Genomic DNA, 24,532 nt, shown 5'->3' with positions numbered 1-24,532 from the left:
GTTGTTGTGCTCCAGACATAATTAAAGCCAAGTAAAGCCTGTAACTATTCAAGGTACAGGGGTGCAGGGGCTAAAGTCCCTTCACGAGCAGCAGGGGACCCCTAGGAGGTCCTGGCAGGCAGGAAACGGGGGAGCTGTCCTGCTGGTCTTTAGAATAAGGTTCCCTCACATTTGTGTCTTACCCAGGGAGGGCCACTCCGGTTAATGCCTCCCTCCCTGCGATGAACTGAAACCAGACATCTCTCTGCTCCTGGCCTCGCCGAGCGGCCCTATGGGCCATCAGTTCCTGAAGTCTTGCAAATCCAAAGCAGGGAAAGGCGCGGTCTGAGCTGGGAAACCAGCGCCCAGAACCTCGTAGCTTTTCATTCCTGAAAGCCGCCTCCCTTCCCAAGAGGCCGAGTCTCCACATCACCCTGGCCTCTCTGTCGCCTGGAGCTGGGACACAGCTCATCCCACCCTCTGTGCGCTCAGCTCCTCCCTGGCCAGGCTTCCAGAAAACTCTTCCGCTCAAATGCTGGAAGCTGTCCCTGCTCCGTCTTCAAAATCCCAGTCCTCCTCCTCCTTCAGAAGTAGAGGCTGGCGAGGGGCAGAGGGTGGGCTGGCGCCTCTGCTCCCTCAGCTGCTGCGTCCTGTCCCTCTCCCTCGCTCTCTGTGTTTCTCTCCTTATTTTTCCTGCTTAATGTCGTGAGCCAGCCCAGGTCCTCAGAGAGTAGCAGCTGCAGAAACGAGCTCGAGTGGATTTCAAATCAGCAAAGAATTTTAAAATGAGTAACGTGGCGAAGGCCCCATCTCCCCGAGGCGGGGCTGTGCCGGCCCCACAGGGCTCCCTGTCTCGAGCTTCACAGGGGTGACTGTGGAGGAAACAGTCTCCAGACCTGTCCTCGCAACAGACCAGGACCCCTACAGCCGCTGTGCTCTCCTCCGAGGCCCCTCCGGACCACAGGAGGGCGGACAGAGCATGGGAGGCAGGTCCAGAGACACACAAGCCTGGCTCTGGTCTCAGGAGAACCAGCAGGCGAACAGAGGCGGGGGAAATGGTCACGTCCCGGCAGACGTCCTCCTGTCGGGTCCCTCTAGTGCCTGCTGACCAGAGGTGGCCCAGCCTTGTCTGAAACACCCTCGGGGCTCAAGGTCTCAGGATGGGACGACCGTGTGCACTCGGGGCAGCTCTGAGAGGCATTCTGCTCACACGGTCTCGGGCTCTGCTCCTTGGGCTGCACTGGCCGGGCTGGTCCAACGTGAGGCAGAGATGCCAGGGGCTGCCCTCACACCCAGCAGGGCGCAGGCATTTGGCACCTGGGAGCCTGGCTCTCAGCAGAGCTCTGCCCATCTGGGCGCACACCTGGACCGAGTCTACCTGTCCCTGAGCTGCCGCCGCCGCCGCCCTGGCTCTGAGCAGCCGGGACGGCCACAGGTGTCTGAGGGGCTCCTCGGAAAGCATCCTCTGCTTTGCAGAAAGAAGCTTCGGTCTCAGCGGAGCCCTGAAATTGAGTTATCCCGCACAGGGCTCGCACGCGCCCTCAGCCAGCTCCCTCACCCTGGGACAAGATGGATGTGTGAGTGACAAACTAATTTGCTCCTTTCAAGGAGTTTTCCTCATGAACTTAAGTGTTTTCACAGATCATTAACTCCGTGGCCAGAGGCCTGAGCAAGGAGGAAGCTGAGCTGAAGTGTCGGTGGCTTCCGTCTCGGAAGACCAATCGGAGGCTGGACCGAGCGGCTCTGAAATGGTAATAACATGAGTCAGCGTTAGCCCAGATGAAATTCACACATGCGAGGCGGGCACACTGGCACGGGGAGGACACGGCGTCTGCGTTTCTGCTCAGGCACAGCACGGACGTGGAGAGCTGATGTGCAATCCAGCCGCCATCCTGGTTACCGCCCGGGGAGGAGGCCACGGAGGCGCAGGCCGGAGCAAGGCCCGGCTCCCAGTCTCGGGGGCACTGAGCTGCTGAGTTCATCAAGACAGTGCCTGTGCCTTGGGGGACCTGGGCGGCTGCTGTAAGGGAAAGGGAAGCATTGAGGCTTGGTGTGTGAACCGAGACTCGGAGCTGGGGCCTGGGCTTACATCCCGACTTGCCCTGTGCCCCCGAAGCAAGACTGTGTGTGCGTGTTTATGTGGATGGTGGGTGGTTCCCCCTCCCCCTCCCTGTGTGCCCGGAGCGCCGACCTGTGAGCTGTGAGGCTCCCCAGCAAGCATTCCCTTACATACACCTCACAGACGCAGAACTCCACTGCCGCTTGCACAGGGCGCAGACAGGGGCAGTGCTCAGACAGAAGGGGCACTGTGAATACTGAGGCTCGGAGGACAGGAACAAACCTGGACAGGCCTGGGCATCGGCAGAGACGGTCACCTGGTCAACCGGCAACCCATTCTGATGCTCTGTGTCCCCCCATCCCCAGTCCCATAGAGCCCTGGCGGCTGGTCTCAACCCGAGGACATGAACCGCACACTCTCCAAGGTGCTGGGGTGCCAGGAGGACAAGGGCAGGCCCAGCCCGATGGGAGCACACGGGCTCGGCGGGAGGGAGCTGGAAGGAATGTGCCCGCACAGGACGGGACCCTCCCACCTCTGCCACTCGCTGTTACACGGTGAGAATTCTGCTCTGATCACGGCCTCACTTCCCATTCCCTGGGTGTCTCAGCTCTTCTATGGGGCGACGTGCCTTCCCTTGGCGTGTGTAGTAGGCGGATTCTTACCGCAGCCTCCAACCTGAGCATTTAAATGAAACATTGAAAAGGAAAGTCGGCTCCTAACGGTGGTCGGTGCTGTAAGGAGAGAGCAGCGGGGTTTCCAGCTGAGAGCACAGACCCACACGGGCGGCCCAGTGCCCTTTCTCGCCACTAAACCTGCCTCTGCCTCAGGGGCCCTGGGCCGCGGGCACGTTAAACCTGTGCAGTCGCTATTGTCCTGGAGACACGGTTCGTCTGTGTTACCTCCTGAAGGAACAAACTCCACACAACCCGAGACTGAGACTTCACCTGCCACCTGCACTGCCAGCATCCAAGACAGGGGGCGCCGTGTCCCTGCAAGCCAGGACCCCCGGAGGGCGCCTGAGGGACAGCGGGGACCTTGGGGTCCCCTGGCTGAGCCAGCTCCGAGGCCCCACTCCGTGTTCCCCATGACGCTCTACAATTAGTTTGTAGTCTGGTTGCCATTTGAACCTTGATTAGAACATTGGGGGGATTCAGTGTAAGTGATTCTGAAAGGCAAGTGGGGCTGCCCACAGGGGTTGCAGGCGGGCTCTGATGAAGGGACGTGGCCAGGTATTTTCAGAATCTGCCGAGATTCTTATGTTTATCTTCTGTTTTGATGGTGGATGAACTAAATTGCATAATTCAGGAGAAGATTATGAATAATTTTAACGCTTGGACACGTTGCCAGCGTGTGTCAAAACCCTGGCACAGGTACCTGGATGCTAAACTCCTCTGCCGTCCATAATCAAACCTCCTTGCACGTGCCCATGCTTCTGAGACATTGCTGAATTTATTTATTCTTTTTGTACTTTACTTAGAATTTGCACTAAGTTCCTAGGAAATGGGTCTGTTGTTTTTTTTTTTTAAACATCAACAGGCTTTGGAATCATCACTATGATAAGTACTCTGAGCGGTTTTCTTTTCTCTGAACTGGTTTCATTGTGTTGGGGACTATCCCCAAAGGGAAGGGGCTTTTCCTCAGTCCCCTGGGGGGAGGGGTGACACCCAGGGGGCTGAATTATTTGCCCGGATGGCCCTCGCCCTCGAAAGAAGAGGGCGTCACCAGACAGGACAGCCTTGGAGCCTCAGGTCGCTCGCTCCCGGAGGCAGTTCATGAAACACTGCAGTCATTTTTTCCTAGGCTTTGCTCTGCCCAGTTTCAAAACTCTTACATAAGGAAAGTTATGAGCCACCGGGAGCCCCCTGTCCCGACTTAATTTCCAGATGGTGGGGGCTCCGCTGCTGCTGCACCTCCTGGGTGGCACTGGCGACCCTCCCGCACCCACCCTGGGCAGGGCAGAGGCAGGCTGCTGGCCCTGTGCCCATAGGCAGTAATGGGCGAGGAACTGACCCTGGCCTGCCTGGGGGCCTCAGACTCCACCCCTGCACCCTGGTGCCCTCCTGCAGCCCTGCCAGGTGGGGAAGCCCCCCAGAAACGGGTTCCCTGGTCTCATTGATTTTTCTCTATTGCATCAGAATCTCCTGAAGCAAACACTCGCTCAGGACAGAGCTGCATGATCCCTGGGGTCTCTGCCAAGGCTCTGGAGCTAACCTTTCCATCTATTTATTTATTTATTTTTGGTACGTGGGGGCAGGGGAGAAATCTGTGACCCCCAGAAACTGGACCGAGTGACTAACACCAACACCGGGGGAATTTGTCTGACCTGACTGATGGCCTTCCAGTGACCCGGGTCAGGGGGCCGAAGTTCACGGCATTTCCCTGGCGCCCGTGTGTTTGTGAGCGTCCAGCTCACTGCAAGCCCCCCACCCCCTGCTTCCAGGTGCTGCGCGGTTCTGCGGTTTCCTGACAGACAAGCACCAACCATGCGGGAAAGACAGCAACGGGATGCACCTCTATTAGAATGCTTGGCCGTATCAGAGGCTTAATTTTCTCTTCTTTGCTCTTTGGGTAAATCAATGCTCCCCGTGGAGGAGGCCCCTGGAGGCACAGAAAGGGGTCTATTACAGTGGGTGGCACTGTCAGGGAGTCTTGGAAGTGGCCTTCCTATCTTTGCTAAGACCTGCAGCTGGTCCTTCCCTCTCATCTGTCCTCAGGGCTCTACCAGGGGCCAAGTGTCCACCATGTCCCACCCAGAGCAGAGACAGAGCTCGGTCCCCTGCAGCCTGAGACACTGACGGTCTCCAGATGTCCCATCCGGACCAGGGCTGGACCAAGGCCTGAACGCATTGACGAGGGGGGAAGCCGCTGATGTGGTTCACATGTTCGGCATGTTTCCTGAGCCTTCTGGTAGTTAGAGGCAGCAAATCCATTCGAGGGGTCCACTCTGCCATCCTTCCTTCACTTCAGTTCCTTCTCGTGTTCCAGACAGGTTCTCCACAGGCGAGGACAGGCGCTCCACAGAGAGGGGTCCAGTGTGTGGGGGAGAGAGACACAGACTCCCACTCCTGCAGGCTCACTTGAACCTGGTGCTATGGGGAGCCCAGGGCAAGCAGCCCTCCCACCTGAGGGCATTTAAACGATGCTCAGGGGCATTTAAAGGATGCTCACCTCAGCCTCATCAGGAGAGGAGCCTCTGTAGGTTCTGCGGGAGCGGACCGAAGGGCCAAGGTTTGGTCCTTAGACAAATGCCCTGGCTGTGGGAAACGGCCTGGGGCGGGGGTTGGTGGGAACTGGCACGGAGCAGGGAAGAAGCCCATGGCTACGGTCTAACCACACACACCATCGCGGAAGCTCAGCCTTCCCTGTGGAAGCCCCTGGGCCTGCCTCCTGACAGCCCCCCGTTCCTTTGCAGAAGAGGAATATCGAATGACTACATTGGACCTTGAAGCCCCATAACATGAGACTGAAGAGGACTCCTGCATGTGCAATTAAGGTAAACAGCAGGAGAGTCCAGACTTTCAAGCAAATCAGGTTTCCATTTTCTGGACCTAGTAACACACAGATTTTAATGAAAGAGTCTGGGCAGTTGTGTTCCCCAAGGTGCTGCATTTTCCTGGAAAAATGGTAGCTGCTAACCCCCTGGGTTACCAGCCTCGGGGCCTCCTAATTTGGGAAGATGACCCACCCATGCCATCCTGCCTCGGCCTGGAGCCTCCCGGACCAGTCCCTAACGTCTCCAAGGCATGGACCTCATCTCAACTCGATGTAGAACATGAGTGAATCGTGACTTTCCCATGAAGAAATGTGGATCAGCAAGTTTGGGTTTCCAGCAATTTTGAGCCCATGCACACGGCATCCTCATTCCCAGCAAGGGTTTGGGGACAGGGCAGCCGACTAGGAGGACAAGCCCAGCACATGCACAACACCAGCTACTCTAACCCCCAAAGTGTGGGCTTCGGGCCGTACATCTAAGACCTCCGCAATGTCCGTCTGCAGCATGGGATCTGTCCAGCAAGCTGCCTGGGTGCCAACAGGGCCTGGGCCTCTACTGTGTGCCACCCTCCCTGCGAGGACACCCTCCCCCAGGCAAGTGCTGCTTCGTAACTCAGCTCCGAAAACAAAATTCACAGTCCTGAAGCCTTCTGTTTGAATGACCCTGAAGACACCTATCTGTATCAGATTAATAGGCATTTAACCCAATTCTTAGAAAAAAAGAGCATCCACCTTCCCTGCATAGGACTGGCCAAAAAGTTATGAAATCTACATACAGACAAACACAAAGGACTCCAGGGCTCAGCCTCAGCCTTCTCTCTGAAATGTGTGAGCATCACATCCAATCAGCAGGTGCTGGGACCCGACACACTCGGGGCTGCGTACAAATCCCATCACGGCAGAGAGGACTCCCACCCCCTTGGGGTCAGGGTCAAATGAGCACCAGAATGGCCCGTGCCTGGGCCAGCCTCCAAGTTTGAGGGCCCAAAAGTTCGCCCTGAACTGTCAGAACTGACCCAGGACCCCAGGGAGGGACCTTCAGGAGGATGCAATACCGCTAGCTTGGGGCAGGCAGGACCGTGGTGGGGACCCGCTGCCCAACTGGTTCCTCTTTCAGTTAATACCGACCTCTGCTTCAGGAGGTGTCAGAACACCCCTAACATTTTTTAAATGGTAAGAAACACACAGCACAAAATTTACCCTCCTCCCCGCTGCTAAGGCTGCAGTTCTACAGTGTTAATAATCACCATGTTGGGCATCAATCTCCAGAACGCTTTTCATTTTGCAAACAGAACATCTGTGCAATTCCCCATTCTCCCTGATTCAGCCTCTGTCTCTATGAATCTGACTTCTCTAGGGACCGCCTGTAAGTGATTCATCCGGTGTGAATGAATCATATAGTATTTGTCCTTTGGTGTCTGGCTTGTTTCACTCAGCGTGATGTCCTCAGGGGCATCCATATTGTAGTCTGTGTCAGAATTTCCTCCCTTTTCAAGGCTGGGTACTAGTCCATTGTGTGAATGGACCACCATGTATCCATCCGACCCTCAATGGCCAGTGAGGTTGCTTCCCCCTCTGGGCTGATGTCAATGAGGCCGCTATGAACATGGTGCACAAATATCTCTCCAAAGACTCTGGGTTCTGTTCTTTTTGGTTTATACCCCGAAGTGGGATTGCTAGATCACATGGTAATTCCACTGTTAAGTTTTGGAGGAATCGCCATACTGTTCCCCCCACACACACACCACACCGCCCCCGCCCCCCGGCCCCCGCGTCTGCACCACGTACATTCCCGCCTGCAGTGCACAGGGCTCGTTTCTCTGCACCCTCCTCACACCTGTGTTCTGTCTTGTGGCAGCAGTCATCCTACCAGGTGTGCGGTGCCCTCTCACTGCCGTTCTGATCTGCATTTCTCCGATGATCAGTGATGCTGAGCCCCTTTTCACGCATGTGTTGGCCATGTGTAGATCATCTTTGGAGAAATGTCTATTCAAGTCCTTTGCCCATTTATGAATCGATTATTTGGGTTTTTGTTAAGTGCAGACGTTCTTTCTATTTCCTGGTATGAACCCCACCTCAGCCACATGATTTTCAAATATTTCCTTCCCGTCAGGAGGTTGCCTTTCCGCTCTGTGCACCGTGTTCTTTGATGCACAGGCGCCCTAAGGGGGCTGCAGCCCCATTTGTGTGTGTTTGCCGTTGGTGCCTGTGCAAGAGCCCGGACAGACCGTTCTCTCCGAGCAGGAGGCCATCTCCACAGGAAGCAGCGGTGGCCTGCGCCAGGGCTTCCTGTGAAATCCCTCTTGAAGAGCCATCCTCGCCTCCCTTGAAATGCTTCCCCGATCTGTGTAAACCAGGCCACGCTGCTCGCTTTTTCAGTGAGCTTTGCACACACCCATGTCTTTCTGGCCTCCTCCTCCTGCGGGAAACAACCTAAATTATCAGGCATGTGCATCCTCCACGTCCCTGCACCACCAGGACCACCATCCACCACGGCCTCACCACACCTCACCCCCTCCATCACCTGGCAGGTGGGCCTGAGGGGCAGAGCATGCAGCTGCAGCCACGCCGGGCCAACGAATGCGGTCCTTCTTTATCCCCGGCATCTCCAAACCAACCAGATGCATGATGAGCCCTCTGAGACACACACCTGCCTCTAGAAAAGGCCATGAATAACCTTACCCGTCGCTGGATGGTCTTGGGGATTTAATGACTGTAAGTTCATGACTGTGCCTGGCACGCAGGGGGTCCCCCAGTACTTGCTGAGCCATCAGAATATGCCCTGTCCACACTGTGCCAATCACTCCGCACATGCCTCCACTGCCAAGCCCGGGGAGCCAGCACGGGAGCCCCAGTCCTGCAGAATCACCAAGCTCAGAACACGCTGTCTCACAGACAGTCACAACCAGGCTGCTCTGCTGCCCGCCCCGGAAATGGCACCTTTTGTCTCCCAAGGGCCAGCCGAGTGATGGCGCGATGGAGTAACGATGACTGAGGATCCAGGGTCAGGTTAGCCATGCTCCCAGGCGCTGCCCCCACTCCCAAAGCCACCACATACAGCCTGGTGAGAAATGGGTGTTTGGGGAGTGTGTGTGTGTGTGTGTGTGTGTGTGTGTGTGTGTGTGTGTGTCAGAGGAGATAACATCACATAGTGCACAGCATTTCACTCCCCAAAACACACACACACCCTGCCCTGATTCCTATGTATCTCTGCCCCCTGCTAGGGGGCTACTATGGCCGTTCTCTCTCTCTCTCTCTCTCTTTCTCTCTCTCTCTCTCTCTCTCTTTCTCGCCCCCACCCCCCACCCCGCCTCCCTCTCTGGCAGAGAACAACTCAGGTGTGTTCTTCCAATTTCATAGCTTCCTTTCTGCAAACTACCACTGGCTTCTAGGATGGAAAAAGCCCTATAAGATGAGGCTGACTCTGCTCTCAGCAAACCCAGGATCCCCAAGTCACCAGGAGTGTCCCCAGAGGGCAGCCAGGGGATTGTACATCACAGGCACTTCCTGTCCCGGGAGAAAGCGTGCGTTGGTATCACAGACACAGCCTAAGTTCTGTCTGTAGTTAGGGAAACAGGGTCCTCCTGCGACCCTGCACATGTGCTGGCTGTGAGCAGGGCCCTTCTGTCCCCGCCGGGCACTGTGGGGTGATGGGAAACGGTCCATCCTCGGGATTCGCGTTGGCTCACTCACTGGCGTGTGGGTGGGGGGAGTGCTCCTTATGGATCGAGAGCATTAAGTCTGCTTATTACTTTCAGCACACGTTTCAAGGGAGTGAGGGGTCTGTGGGTGAGGAGGAATGCATGCCTAATACCACAGCAGGAAGACAGCTCCACACCAGCAGACTCTGAATGCTGCACAACCCGAGGTTCGTGTCGTCCCCGGGGCCCTCTAACTTCAAATGTGTAATCTGTGGTGTGTGGGTGGTCAGGAGGGGCCCGGCCGTTTCAGGGCCCGGGGCTCCTGCGTCCCGGCTAAGCTGTGTCTGGCCTGCCTTGCTGAATCCTGACAACACAGAAATGCCCAGGTGTGTGGGGTGGAGGGGTGAACCGGCCGGGCCATCTGCAAGTCGTGGGCCGGGGCGTAGGACATGCCCAGGTGCCTAGCCAGGACCCAGGGCCGCCTCTCGCTCCCTCCCCAGGGCGATGCCCTGTGAGTGTGGGGATCACTAGCTCCCTGGGAAGGAGATCTCCAGGGTAGCGACAGGTCCCACAGCAGGAGCTGGGCCCCTTCTGTCAGAGGGCAATCTTATTTTTTGGACAATCTGCTTGAGGCACAGACAGCCTGGGTTCAATCCCTGGCTCTGCCACTGTTAGCTAGACCCCTTAGCTGAGCTACCTCAGCCCCTCAGTTTCCCCATCTGGGAAATGGGACAACGAGCCTCCTGGGGCCCTTTTCGGGATTAAAATAACTCTCTCTGCCAAGTGCTGGGCTAGGGAAGGGTCGGCGTCCAGCTCAGCTGTCAGCACGCGGCATCTTCACTCGTCTTTGTTCCCCGTGCTCTCCCGGGCAGGGTGGCTCTGCCACGCTTTCTCTGCTCTTTGCCGTTTGGAGGGGAGGGAGGAGGTCCTCACACCACTTCACAGCCAGGCCCGGCGGGGGAGGCCCCCGACCCAGCCACCTGACCCTGCTCTCATCTCAGCTTCCCTGCGGCCTGTCAGAGCCCATCCCCTTCCATGGATCCCCAGGCCCAGCCCTGCCACACGCCTTGCACTGTGGACCTTGAGGAGGGTCTTGAAGAGGGGGACCGCCAAGGATCCCCTTCTTTAGAGAGCAGGAGCTCAGAGAAGGGAGACTGCTTATGGGGTTGTACCTGACAGGTACATCCTGGGGGTGTGGCTTTCAGGATGTGGAACAGTGCTCTGCATGTACCAATGAAGGCCAAGCAGGTGGACGCAGGGCAGGTGCACCCAGGGCAGGTGGGCCCAGGGCAGGTGCACCCAGGGCAGGTGGGTCCCGGGCAGGTGGGCCCAGGGCAGGTGCACCCAGGGCAGGTGGGCCCAGGGCAGGTGGGCCCAGGGCAGGTGCATCCAGGGCAGGTGGGCCCAGGGCAGGTGCACCCAAGGCAGGTGGGTCCCAGGCAGGTGGGCCCAGGGCAGGTGGACCCAGAACATGTGCACCCAGGGCAGGTGGGCTCAGGGCAGGTGGACCCAGAACATGTGCACCCAGGGCAGGTGGGCTCAGGGCAGATGCACCCAGGGCAGCACCCAGAACATGTGCACCCAGGGCAGGTGGGCTCAGGGCAGGTGCACCCAGGGCAGGTGAACCCAGGAAAGGTGCACCCAGGTCAGGTATGCCTAGGGCAGGTGAACCCCGGAGCAGGGTGGACCTTGGGGCAGGGTCGACCCTGGCCCAACATCTCTGCAGAGCGGCCAAGGTCTGTCCCCCCACCCCAACCTCTTGGCCCTGCTCTGCCCAGCGGGCACCAACCTCTCTGCCCTGGTCCCACCTGGTCTTGATCCAGCCGGTCCCGACCGCCTGCGCCCAGGCTGGCCCTCAGGAGCTGGGAGCTGCCTCCACCAGGAGTCCTGGCGTCCCATGAAAGCCTCTCTGCTCTGTTTGTTTGCAGCCAGAAGACAAAAGCCATGGCTCTGAGTCACTGTGCTCCCCGGGCTGAATCATGCAGGAGGCCCACTCGGGGACTAACCCGGCCTTCACCTCACGGTTGCTGTCTCTGCAGCAAAAGGCAGCTGTGGCCGGGACGGAGGATGAACGCTCAGCTTGGAGCCGGGGAAGGTGCGGGCCCAGGCCTTCCTCCCGGAAACCTCGGCCGCTTCCTGGCCCTGATGGAACCTGGCAAACATCTCAGTCCTCTCTCTGAAAAGGACTGGTCATCAGGCCAGCACGGTCCCAGAATGTGCCAGGAGAACACAGCAAGTGCAGCCAGGGTGTGAAAGAAGGCAGGCCCAGTGCAAATCATACGCCTGAGAATCTGAGAAGTGAGACACGGAGCCTGGGCTCTGCCTGGGGACACAGGGTGGTGGGTCCCCGGGTGCAGGTGTGATTCAGACGTTATGGGAGACCCTGACCGCGGGTGGGTGGGGGCATCTCCACCTTCAGTCCTGAACCCCCCTCCCCCCACCCCCCCCACCCCCCGTTCATCCCAGGAGACCAGAGCCAGGAAGCAGGGGTTTTCATTTGTTCCCAGTTCCTGCCCCCTGCCCTCCTCCCTTCTGCCCTCCAGGTCTCCTGCCCTGGGAGGAGGGGTAGAGGAAGAGTTAGTGAGTTCACTGTGCTTCCACCGATGGGAAATGGTTCACACTGAAGAATATGTAAATACATGGAGAAGAACAAGGAAATAAAGACAAACGAGGACGCGGGAACGGAGGGTGGGGCGAGCGCGTGGGAGGAAGATGAGCTAAGCCCGTAACCAAGGCCGTGTGCAGAGGCCAGCCCGAGGGTCCCTGAGGGAGCCAGGCCTCCGGTGCCACATTCTGGAAGAACACAATGAACTGCCCTGACATCTGAGGCGTGGCACGTCAATGCAGCAGGGGCTTCACTGCGGGTGCAGAAGACACACACTGTGTTTGTAAGGCACGTTCTTGTATGACTTCAGTGGGAACGAAAGGCCTCACACCGGAGAAAGGGTCCCAGGAAGGCATTTCTCTGAGGTGGAGGTGGGAGTGGGGGTGGGGATGGGGGTGGGAGAGGCAAAAGCCCTCACTGCTGTACTGGGAGGGACTGAGGTTGGGGAGGTTGTGGGGCAGAGGGAACCACAGTGCAGAGGAAGGGATGGCTGGGATGTGACTCCCACTCTTTCTTTAAAAAGCACTGGTTTCTTTTCTCAAATTTCAAAAGTCATACCAGGCATTTGCAGAAAATTTAGAAAAGAAAGAAAAGCAATAAGACCCGTATGAAGGAAAGGAAGGTCTTCCCTTGACGTTTTGGTCCAGAGCAAGAGCAGCGATTTTCAGCCAGGGAGCTGCAAGGATGTTTAAGACGGCAGTACCTGCCTCTTTAGTCAGGGACACGGACCTCCTCTCCCTTCGGTTGTCAATTAAAACAATGACAACAGCCCATACAACAGTAGCTGCCAGTGTGAATGAATCAAAGTATACCTTTTTTTTAATCGGATCAGCAAAAAATGTATTTCTCGGTGTGTCGCAGAATTTAGTAATCAGTTTGTGCGCCGAGACGAAGAAGGATGAAAATTGCTGACCTGGAGATTTCCCTCTCTCCTCTCTGAGATAAACACACCATGTGAGCACACACTTGGAATTTTCAACCTGAGACCGTGTGATCTGCCCCCACGTAACCTTCCCCTTCATGTTATTAAATATTTGTTTACGATACAAATTTTGCTGACTGCATCGTGTTCCCGCATCTGGATAAATCACAATTTATTCGAGCAACTTCCCAGGACATGTCAGTAATATTAGCCATTATTCACTCGATAGTCCCTAAGGCAGCGGTTCTCAACCTGTGGGTCTCGACCCCTTTGGCGGTTGAACGACCCTTTCACAGGGGTCGCCTAAGGCCATCCTGCATATCAGATATTTACATTACGATTCATAACAATAGCAACATTACAGTTATGAAGTAGCAACGAAAATAATTTTATGGTTGGGTCACAACATGAGGAACCGTATTTAAAGGGCCAGAAGGTTGAGAACCACTGCCCTAAGGCGTGGAATGCGCACTCAAAGGGTGTTTCCTCTTTTAAAATCTTTTCTTATCTATCAGAATCTCTAAGAAAGATTTTATAATCCATCTGCTCACTGCCAAGGGCAGGACAGCCTGGCACACCTTCCTCAATCCTGGGGCTCATCTTTATACTTTTTCCAATTTAATAAAACATAATATCGTCCTGTTTTACTTTCAATTTCTTGGCTGTTGTTGAAGTTCAACACTTTTTATATATTCATTGGCCAAATGAATTTCTTCTTTTGTAAGTCCATATTTTCCCTTATTTTCTGCAGTGCAACTGACCGTTTTCTTTTGAATTTTGAAGGACTCTGTCTAGTTACAGTACTGGTCCCCTGTAAAACATCGTAAATACTTCCTGGTTCATGTAAAATTCTGATTATCAGGCTCTTTTTTGGTATTTAGAAGTTTACAATTTTAATGTGGTGGGAATTCTTCGTTTTCTTTGACTTGGCTTGCTACACGCTGGAAGGCCAGCTCGAGGATCCAGCGGCCGTGAAGTGACAGTAATAAATGTCACAGCAGTTCCCGGCATGGTTTTGTGTCACCCGCACCTCCCTCTGGGGCAGCACCCACAAGCACACTCACTGCGTGGCTCCATTCCCAGCCCTCAGCAGAGCCGGACTGGAGAGAGCCCGGAGCCAGAGCCCCACTTTCCAGGAATCACCCCTGGTGGCGGCAGCCGCCCTGGGGGATCTCTGCGCCTGGAACCAGCCTGGACGGTCTGGCTCTGGGGAGCAAACTGCTGGCCCTGATCGGCTCCTGGACCACCCCCACCAGATGCAGAGATGCAGAACCCTGGGCCACTCCCTCCTGGCCCCGACCCCCGAAGTGTGAGAACTCAGTCCCGAGAGGCTTCCAGAGGCGCCATGGACAGGCCCCCTAGGGTCACCGCGGAGCAGAAGCCGCGTGTTACCCGAGTCGCCTGGGGAACTTGCTTTTTAATGAGCACATTAGGAAATAGATTTCGAAAGGAAATGCTTTTACTCAGACACAACTAGACGAAATGAGAATCATCTGATAAGCATTGAATCATGTGGATAAACTGGATAACATCTGTGGAAAGTGGAGAAAAGTTGATGATACCTCCTACGGTTACCAGAGAGGCCCCTGGGCTGAGTCATAGGATTTTTTTTGGTGGTAAAATACCCAAATATATAATTTATAATTTATCATTTCAACCGTTTGAAAGTGCACAAGTCAGTGGAATTAAGTCTCACTGTTGTGCAAACACCATCCCTAGCCTTCTTACGGCCCCAAGCAGAAATCCCACATCGGTTAAGCAGTCATGTCCCCCTCCCATGTCCCCCTCCCCATCCCAAGCCCTGCCCCCAACCCCAGTCCCTGGCGACCACCAGTTCACTTTTGCCTGTTCTGGGCTTTTCATTTCCATGCAATCATACACTATTTGGTTTTTGTGCCTGACTTCCTCCACTTAGCGCAATGACTTCAAGGTTCCTCCTTGAATGAGCGTCGACCTTCTTCTGGTGGAGTAACAGTCCATCGCTTGGTGCAACCACGGTCTACGCGCCCATTCCTCTGCTGGTGGGCATTCCTGCTGTCTTCCCTGTTGGCAACTGTGAGTAATGAGGGTCCCAGTGCTGAGGGGCAGGTGACGAGGAGGGAGCGGCCCTGCCTCCCGGTGCTGAGGATTTTCCTGACGGGAGGGCTATCAGGAACTCACGCATCATTTTAGAGATCAGCCGCTAAACCGGGAGGCTGTGCTTTGCCTAAGGCCGCACAGAATTAAAGGACTGAGAGGCAGAAAGTGCTGTCCACGCCATGGCCAACGTCAGAGGAGTTTTGCTTCGGAGAACGGGTGCCCGGGACACAAGACAACAGGTTCTGCCCAGCAGACTAACTGGGGACTCTGGCCTGCTCCTACCAAGGCAACAGCCTTGGGCTTCTGTCTAATTAAAATTTCCCAAAATAGACAAATGCTCCATCACACAGACGCTCATTACTAAGGGAAAGAATGACACATGGTTTATACTGGAAACAATGACTTCAATAAGTTGCAAAATCCCTTGTGGGGAGTCACATCCACCGCACATCCTCACACGTGCGCGCGCTCTGCCTCGGTGGACGACTGTTTCGCGGTGTGGAGGGTGGAGCAGCAGCGAGCACAGAGGGCGCCCCGGAGCCCGCGCTGCCGCCAGCATCCAACTGTGCTCCTCACTTTCCCTCTCCTTCTTTCTGGTTATAAAAAGTGAAATTATGTAATTAGCATTAAACTCTAGTTGCTGTAACTTTCAAACAACGTACACCACAAGCTGATGGTCCGAGAGCTTGGTTCGCAGGCTCCCCCCCAGGGACACGCTTCCCAGGCACGAGCGGAGAACAGGTCTGTCACCTGCGGAAGTAGCCTGTTATCACCGTTCAAGCAGGAGGATGCTTCCAGGATGGACCACGTGGTCTCTGGCTGTCCGCAGAGCCAGGCTCATCTGTTTCCCCTGCAGACCCCACGGTGGGCGGGCTGATCTTCTCCTGGAGGCCGGCTGTCTTCAGGGGAGCCAAAGCTTTGAAAGAGGAATTTGACGTAGGGTGAGGTCTACAGCTACGAAATCCAGGAGGAGGAAATAAATGCTGAGTTATCACTTCCTTTCATTAACCTTGGCAAATGCTGAGGCGCGCTGGGCTCACGCTCAGACATTCGGCGGCGTGACCTGAGGGCGGATCCTCGAGCAGCTCCGAGGCCGGCCACGCGGAGGTCCAAGAAGTATGAGGGCGGTGGAGCACGCAGAGCCTTCCCTCCCGCTCCCCTCCACGGCCATCGGAGGTCCCTCCAGGTCACTCAGGGGCACTGAGCAGCCCACAGCCCAGCACCCTTCTCCTACAGCCCCCACCACCCTGACCACCTGCTCTCAGGCTCTGCCTTCTCTGGCACCTGAAGCACCTGGTGACTGTGGCAGGCCGGCAGGGGCACCTCTGGGCCTTCTCGGATGCCCCTTGCAGGGCAACTTTGATGCCTGGGAAGAAATGAGAGGCGAGGGCACTGTGGGTCCTTGTCAAGTCACCATGGCCCAGGTGACCTCCCTGCAGCAATGAGGTGGCCTGTTGGAATTTTCACAAAGTGTCATTTCTCTGGGAAGGCAGGCAGGGCGCTTGTCCGGATAAGCCTCTGTCCTCCAGGAGTCTGAGGGACCCGAGGGAGAGGCCATCTCTGTACCAAGCAGCAGAGGGAGGGACAGGCTGCCCACAGCCTGGGTCCCTCAACTGCCCACTCCTCGTGAAGTTCTCCACACATCCCTTTTCCTGTCCACAGCCTCATTTTCTCTTGTACTTTGTCCTTCCTGAGAAAATTGCCTTTTTCATGTTATAAATTGTAAATGATGGGTTAATAGAGTCACTGGAGACACACAAGGAGATTAAATTGATGGACAATGAAATTCTATGAAATTGTTCATTTGTGGAATGCAATAAAACAAAGACGGATATAGCATAATAGCCATAGTTGAAATAAGCAGGTAAATGCGTCATAGTCCATGGCTTTTGATTATTATTTAATTAAAATAAAATCTCTACCTTCAAAAAAATAGTCTAAGAGAGAGTTTTGGAATTGGCAATAATTTAACACCCAGCAAAACAGCCTTAAGGTAATTTTGTCCTTAAAAGATCTCACTGGGCGACTCTTTGTTGCACAATTACACCAGAGGGACCTGGACACACCCGGAGCCCCCACACGAGCCACGAGGGGGTGGGTGACCAGAGCAGGTCATTTTGCACAAGAGAAATCACCACAAACAACACACCGCGTTTCCTAGGGCAGATACCCTTGGGGCACTTCTGTTCTAGTATCAGTGGGACGATTTTCTTAGAAAATAGTAACGAAGGATTCACCAAGCACACATGTGGGGGTGCATCTATTCCTGAGCTGCCCAGAAACCCCAGAAACTCTGGGCTCGGAGAGTCCTGACGGCGTGTTGCTCCCTGTGTGATGGTGCTGAGATCGGATGCTGGGCTTTGTGTTCATTCTTTATTACTTACTATAATGCGAAACTCTACACGGACTTTGGTTAACAATAACAACAACAAGAATAATAATAGAAGATGAGAGCTCAGCGGGTGCAGGGAGGGGTGGCTGGAGAAGAAATGCTCTCCAGACAGATACAGTGCACAAAGAGACAGATCCTTCTCTCTGAAGGTCCCTCCTCCTCACAGGTATCATGAAACGGGGGAGGCAGGTGCTGGATGCATTCTGAAACCTCATCAGGAGCCAATATGGACGCAGCACACAATTTGGAATGATGTCAATTCAGGGACATGACTCTTCAGTGAAGACGTTGTTCATCGTCCAGCCCAGTTATGTGAAACATTCTCCCTCCGCTCCTTCCCAAAGGCGCGACCAGTGCTTCACGCGTGTTACCGAGGCGATCTCGTGAAGAACAGGACTTTGAATTCACACGTGCGTTCTGGAAGTGACCCAATGAGGGTATAGATCTTGCTAACCCTGCCAGGCTGCTTGCCTGGTTATTGCTCCTCCAAGTTAAAGTCCGGGGAGGCAAGGACTAGGTGGCAGGCACCTTCGCACCCACGGGTCCGGAAAGTCACACAGAGCCTGAGGCTTTTCACTTCTGAGCCTTCTGCACGCCTGCAAACCGAAGCTACTGGAAGCACTGAGCTTCGTAGGAGGAAAGAGCAACTCGACATTTGTTCCCAGATCTCATGATTGAAGGAACACGCTGCCTGTTTGCATTGTGACTTACAGAACGTTCGGAGCGGAACACACAAAGAACCCGCCGCGGCCGCCGCCGGCTGTAAACCCGGCCCGTGTTTTCTTTTAGGGAGTGTGTTTCTTTTACAAGCTGCTTCTCCCGGAGCCCCCACTTGCCTCTGAGGCAGGCAGAACACTCTCGAACCTCTTAAGAAGAGAGACATACTCCCAGAGAATTTAACAGAAAGGCTCTGGGCTTTTTACTTGTACAGCACAGAAAAACAGCACTCACAGCAAACGTTTGGGCATCTGCTCTCCTTGGGGAAGTCAGACAAAGGCTCCCTACGCCTCCCCCTACAAGCCAAAGGCCAGCCCTCCGTGTCCTGTCTGAGCTGCTCGGCCCGGCACTTGGGAAGGGCTCTGGGGGCGACCACACCCCAAACCTCAGCCATGCAGTTGGGGTCTGACGCTTGGTCACCATCAAAGGGTTAATGAAAATCAAGGTTTTTGCCCAAATCTTTCCCGTCAGTCACACACCAGACCTGCACAGCCAGAAAAACAAATGTGAGCTCGCCAAGGAATTAAACAGTGAGAACTACGAACCCAATGCCAGACAACATCACTGAATTTACAAGCCCCCAAAAGATGCTGATGGCTATTTTTTTTAAGGCTGAATGTGAGCTAAAAGGAAGTGATATCTTCCAGAATAACTGAATTTGAAAACTGAAAGCTCTCTGGGTTCAACCCTGCCCTTCATTTAATTGATGGAGAAATTCTGACCTCCAGGAAGGAGGGTCGTGCCTCATGTTGAAGGCATTGCTCTCAGGACTTGAGAAGTAAAATTACAATTCTACAGGAGGCGTCGTGAGAAGCGAGTCATCGAACTCGCTCCCTGGTCAGATAACAGAGGTGTCCCGATGAGAAACGGGGTGAACACCAAACAGCCTCGATAGACAGCGCACGCTCAGACCCCCCGCCCATGTGCTTCCTTACCCATAATCACAGGAGCATGTGATCCCAAACAGCCGAGTTGCGGGTAAAAGAGTACAGGTATTCAAAGCGTGTAAAACACTGTTTTGATTCAAAATGACTCTATTTTCAACTAACCACTAAAAATGTCTCTCCCGTCAGAATAAAGCTGCATGCTGGCTTTTCCCGTTTCTGATTCAAGTCTCCTTTCAACGTGACAACCGTTGGTAATCACTGGAGAAAAATCCCACTGTGCCTGGGTTTACTCAGCATGAAAATCACACTGCTCTTCCATCACATGTCCCTGCAGCTCATTCCAGCACTAGCATGCAATTAGGCACATTTAATATAACTAAGTTGCATTCAGAGGTTTACTATTGAACCAAGTACAAAATATGTTCCCAGGACAAACAAATATTAATTTAAAATAACCACGACTGAATTGAGGGATTTGAGATCTCTCTCTCTCTCTCTCTCTCTCTCTCTCTCTCTCTCTCTCTCTCCCCCCTCCTTCTAACTGTGTATGGCTCTGAATACTAAACTTTTAGAGTCTACACTACATAGCGAATAATTTTTATGAATCGGTGCCTTTAGCAGAGTGTGTGTCTGTGTGTGTGATGTAAGTCAACACAGACTTAGCTAAAAGCAAATGTGCCAGTTTCAGGTATTTCCTAACACTTCTTTGAAAAATATATTCTTTATTAGAATAGGAATAAATATTGATTGGTATTTTTCTCAGATTTCTGGAATTCTACTCTTTAAAGAATTACAAAGAAACACTCCTAATTAACTATATATGGGAAATGTGTTAAGATTCCTCATGTTCTGAAAAGAAGAGCAATAATATAAACAACATCAGGAAAAAAAGGGATATTTTCTCAAAGCATATTTTTAGTCTATTACTCTGAGATAAGGTATAGTAACTTGCTCATTTGGATATAGAAAAAAAATTAATCCTTGTGGAATAACTTTTTAAAATTTTTTAATTTGAGATGATTACAGAGTCGCATGAAGTTGTAAGAAATAATACAGAGAGATCCCGTCATCCTCCTCACTCAGTTCCTCCAGTGCTAACACCTTGCAGCGCTCCATACAATGTCACAGCCAGGAGACCGACATTAAACCATCTCCAGACCGTATTCCAGTTTCTCCAATTTTACATGCACCGTGTGGGTGTGTGTGTGTGTGTGTGTGCGCTCGCGCGCTCCTCTCCATACAATCCTATCACGTGCACAGCCTCAGGTGGCCGCGTGGAACACCTTGTTAAGCAGTTTCTGTTTTCAGTATTTCATCTTGACTGCACCCCTGTCTATATCTCTTAGATGCTATTGCTTCTTTATGGCTTTCTGTTCCTTGGCTACAGTCACACGTTCATCTCATCGTGGAGTTTTATTGCCTCATTCGTGAACTCTCTGCTGGTGCAGAGCTTTGTCTTTGGTTTGCCTTTTGCAGCACATTTATCCTTTCCCATGAAAAGACACAAATATAAACAGACATTCCAGCGTGCATTCATGGGTTTAAAGACACCAGTGAGAATAGATGAATATATACACGAAGCTTAAAAACTGTCATAAAAGTTCAGCCTTTAAAATTGGCTTATTAAAATATTTGTTTTTTTAAACCCAGCTTTAAACTAAAACTATGAGTTATAGTGCTCGGCTCACAGAGTTTACTTTACGAGCTTCTTGCCAGGCAAGAGGAATCCGGCATCAGTGCCGTCTGTCCAGAGTTCAGTGAAGTGGGGATGATGAAAACTCAGTTTTTTCAGGCTCAAGACTTGTCTGAAAATATGCAGCTTTTAGTAAAGCTCGATACAGTACTGTATTTCAGTGGACCTCAAACAGTCACCCTCCAGCCCCTACTCTGGCCCGATGGATCGCCAGACTTTCTACTGACATTCGAGGGAACAATAGCCACATGACTGAGGTCAACCCCTACAGTGGATCTTACCGATGGGTATTTTATAAGGAAACATCGCATATTATTCAGGTAGCTCAGTCTTTCATTCTGCTTCCTCTGACCAATCAAAAGCTCTACTGAAATTCTGCAGTTCCGTTCTCCACGAGGAATTCCTTTTCTTTTGAGGCCAGCTAGCAATCCAATTATAGCAGTTAGCAAACACCTCCAAGAAGTGAATTTACAGGAGGGAGGAAAAGGCTTACCCATCCTGGATACTGAGAGGGTCGTACTCTGCCCTCCAAAGTAACTACAAGTTCCCAGAGAAAAACTAGTTTGTTGAGTATGGTAACCCACTAAAAATCTGCCCATACTTTGCAGAACTTAGAGAAGATGTTTTCTTTAACCACAAAACAGAACAACAGAGGCCATGTCCAATAAGTAATCGTCACCTCCATGCACCCTCCATACCAGGCGCCTCGGACCCTGCTCCTGAAGTGCAGGCATTTAATGAAAATACGGAAAACTCCTTTGCGAGTGTTCCACTAGATGAACCCAGCTGATTGTCCAAAGACACCTGATTCATTGCCTGTCTGTGTTTTTAAATACCAGGCCAAAGAAGAAAGTCAGGATAAATACCAGCACCGGCCGCACGACTTCCTGTGTCTCTCTTTATATCAGGGGGCAATTTAGACTTTTTATCGTTGCTGCTGTTCACATAGACACAGCTTTTTAAAATATATATATATGTGAAAACATCTCACATTAGATATTAAAATCACATACCGTTTCCTGAAAGGTCTAGAAATTCTTTGGTGATACATGTAACTAGTGTTTCTTTAAAATGTTATAGATAAATAACAAATGGCATTTAGCAACATCTTCAGGAAATCAAACCAATGGTGACTGCATTTATTCCCATAGAGACTAATGAGTTAAAAGCGAAAAGAATACAAAGTTTTTGCTTCACATGCCCGGCAAGTAAACACAAGGTGTGCCCAGATCATTCCTACATCAAGGACCCCCGTACCCCCGCTTCTCGGCAGGGTGGGTATCTATCTGCTTGAAGAAACGTGTTTATTGGAACTGGTCAATTTAGATTCAATTTTATAAAAACATAAATAAATGGGCCCCATAGAGATCATTTGCTCTCCAGCTCAATGTGTTATCTGTTACATTTTAAGGATTTTTTTCCCCAAACAAACTCTTACCATTTACTGATTACAAGTACTGCCTTTTATTTTTATATAATCTTTCATTGCAATCCATGTCAGTGTTAGGAGTGCAATTATTTTGTAATGAATTTTAAATGACCCTACTAAATTCTGCGTTGAGGTACAGCTCCTGGTATTTGTTTTCAATAATTTTCTGGAGGAAATTCTTAACGAAAATTCTGCTGGCATTTTCCTTAAACAAAGCTATGTGTGTATATTTTTAAAAGATGACAGTCCTCATCTGTTTGTTCTTATTTCATCTGTGCTATAAACTGCGGATGGTCTAAAGGGTAAATGGAATTGACTAATGGACGCTCATAATTTAGGCAGCAGAACCCAGAATGGATGTGTTATCCCACTGCAGCGTTTCAGTCCTCGGCCAATCCAAACCCTCTTTCCCAGGGAAATATGTGATCGAGACACTTTCCATCTGCTTTTGACAAAGATAGGAGCCGTTTCCCATAAGTTATTCCCCGCTGAAATTCGCTACTTTCCAGGGCTATCTCCTCAGAATTCTCAGTGGCACGGAAATGAAAATAAAAAAATACAAAATAAAATCCACCTGAGCGACATCAGCTTTTCGTGGGCACAGCAAACACATTTGCAGATATTATGGAACCACATAAAAAAGAAATAGATCTGTTTGGGAGGGTGGGCGGCTGCTCGCTCCTGAGTGATCTAAATTCCTTCTGTGCGAAGCAGAGACTTTTGTAAGAAAACCTTGCAAGGTGAGCAAGAAACTAAACATACTGAGTAGGGAGGATTTTTGTAACACACGTCCCTCCCCCCCAGTACATCTTGCACCCTCCATGGCCCGCGGGAGCCATCGCCCCGAGTCCGCTGGAAGGACGGCGCCTCCGCGATTAGAGCTCCTCTGAGGGGACTTCCAAGGTGTCTGGTGAAACGGCGCCGGTGCGGCCCAGAACACGCTCCCCGAGGAAGCCCAGCTCCCAGGCTCTCAGCAGCTGCGTCCCCTTCACCTGCTCCCGCGGGACCGACCCGCACGGCCCTCGTTCCCCTCAAACCTGTTTCCCTGCCAGCACCCCGGGCGCTTCCTCGCAGGCTGGACGCGGGGAAGCGGCAGGAGCAGAGCCCCCTCCCAGACTGACGAGGTTCAAGGCGGGGAACAGAGGCTTCCAGCCCCGAGGTCCGCTCCACCTGCCCGCGGGGAGCCGGGTTCCCAGCAGCGGGTCAGTCCCGGCCACCGCGCCGGACCTGCTGTGCGTCAGCCTCAGCCCATCCTCTGCACTCCCGACGCCAGGCCACCCCCGGCTCCGCTCCGGGCTGCTCTGGCCGCAGAGCCCCCAGCCCTGGGCAGTGCCCTCCCGCCCTCTCCAGGCAAACCTGGGGGCCCAGGGTGCGCACCCCGGCGCCCACGGGACCTGCCCGCAGCAGAACAGGACTGCCAGGGAGAACTGGGTGTTCGCTTCCCAAGAAGAACGAGAAGCCACAACCCTGCACGACCGCCACTACCAGGAGGGACCCAAAGGGCAGCTGGTCCCCACTTGTCTGCCCCTGCCCCCCCAGGCGGTTCTTCTCATGCGCACTCCCCCCAAAGTCACCCACAGACCCCGCACGACACCAAGAATGGAAAATTCGGCTGCTGCCAGTCTGCCCTTCTCTGATTGACACCCTGCATGGAAGTTTGTAAAAGGCCCCAGGGCGCCCCTGGGACGTGGGAGCCTCCCAACCGACCCCCATCTGCTGCTAGGAGGAAAAGTGCTCCCCACCGCGCCTCCGCGTCCAGCCGGGCCTCCGCGAGAAGGGATGCGCGGGTCAGGCCCTCCGCCCCCCGCGGTGGAGGGCGCCCATCGCAAGCGCAGTACCTACCCTCGCGCGCCGGTCCGGACGTGGGTGGCGCGGCGCTAGTGGGAGGCGGACATGGACCACGCGCCCTCCATGCGCCACACGGAGAAGGCGTAGCTGAGGCGCTCGTGGGCCACGTAGCTGCAGCTGGTCATCTTATTGTCCATCTCGTCGCTCTGCAGGACCTGGTAGAGGAAGTCTATGTACCTGGCGGCCAGCTTCAGCGTCTGGATCTTGCTGAGCTTGTCCGAAGGCAGCGTGGGGATGATCTTGCGCAGCGCGGCGAAGGCCTCGTTGAGCGACTGGGTGCGCTGGCGCTCGCGCACGTTGGCCAGGATGCGCTGGCTCTGCAGCTCCTCGAAGGACTGCGCGCTCGGGCTGCCCTTCTTGCCGCGCTTGCCGGGGGTCGGGCTGCCATCTTCGCTCGACTTCTTGCTGTAGCGCCGCTTCCGGCCGAAGCGCTTGGGCTGCCGCTCGAGCTCCTCCTCGCTGGTGCCCAGGCTGTCCACGGGGGACACGGGCGAGCTGGAGCCCTCCTCCATGGCGCCCGCCCAGCGCGCGTGGGGCTGGGGGCGCCGGGCGCCGAGCGCGCGCCGCTGGCCAAGCCCGCGGTCGCCGAGCACACGCTCTCGGAGTTTCTGATTTCAAGGCCGGCTTGTGCAAAACCGAGGTCTCCGGGAGAGGAAGTTATTCTAACTTTTTTGGAAACTCTAGCCGGGCTGGGTTGCTAAATAGTTGTCAGGAGCAAAGGCGGCGCGCTGATTGGTCGCCGCGGCCGGGGGCCGGACAAGTTCTGGGCCTTCGCCGACCGCCCCCGCC

At 53.7% G+C, this 24,532-nt stretch overlaps 1 protein-coding gene across 4 annotated transcripts in view; it reads right to left on the bottom strand.

Annotated features, from left to right (window-relative positions):
* Nucleotides 1-24,421, bottom strand: part of TWIST2 (twist family bHLH transcription factor 2) — a 34,627-nt gene extending 10,206 nt beyond the window's left edge. The window contains exons 1-3 of one of the 4 annotated variants that reach the window (XR_001350840.2): nucleotides 23,738-24,421; nucleotides 15,528-15,731; nucleotides 15,135-15,370 (exon numbers count right to left, since the gene is read on the bottom strand). Coding sequence is in view for 2 of the 4 variants with exons in the window: in XM_006082987.3 (XP_006083049.1) it covers nucleotides 23,773-24,255 (483 nt within the window). In the remaining 2 variants the exon portion in view is untranslated. Of the gene's footprint in view, nucleotides 1-15,134; nucleotides 15,371-15,527; nucleotides 15,732-23,737 lie in introns of those variants that run through there. The other 3 variants (XR_001350841.2, XM_014466948.2, XM_006082987.3) reach the window with 3 other exon arrangements.
* Nucleotides 24,422-24,532: the final 111 nt, after the last annotated feature.

This window comes from Myotis lucifugus, unplaced genomic scaffold, assembly GCF_000147115.1.
Source record: "Myotis lucifugus unplaced genomic scaffold, Myoluc2.0 scaffold_5, whole genome shotgun sequence".
Taxonomy (NCBI): domain Eukaryota; kingdom Metazoa; phylum Chordata; class Mammalia; order Chiroptera; family Vespertilionidae; genus Myotis; species Myotis lucifugus.
This window is presented reverse-complemented; position numbering and strand designations above follow the sequence as displayed.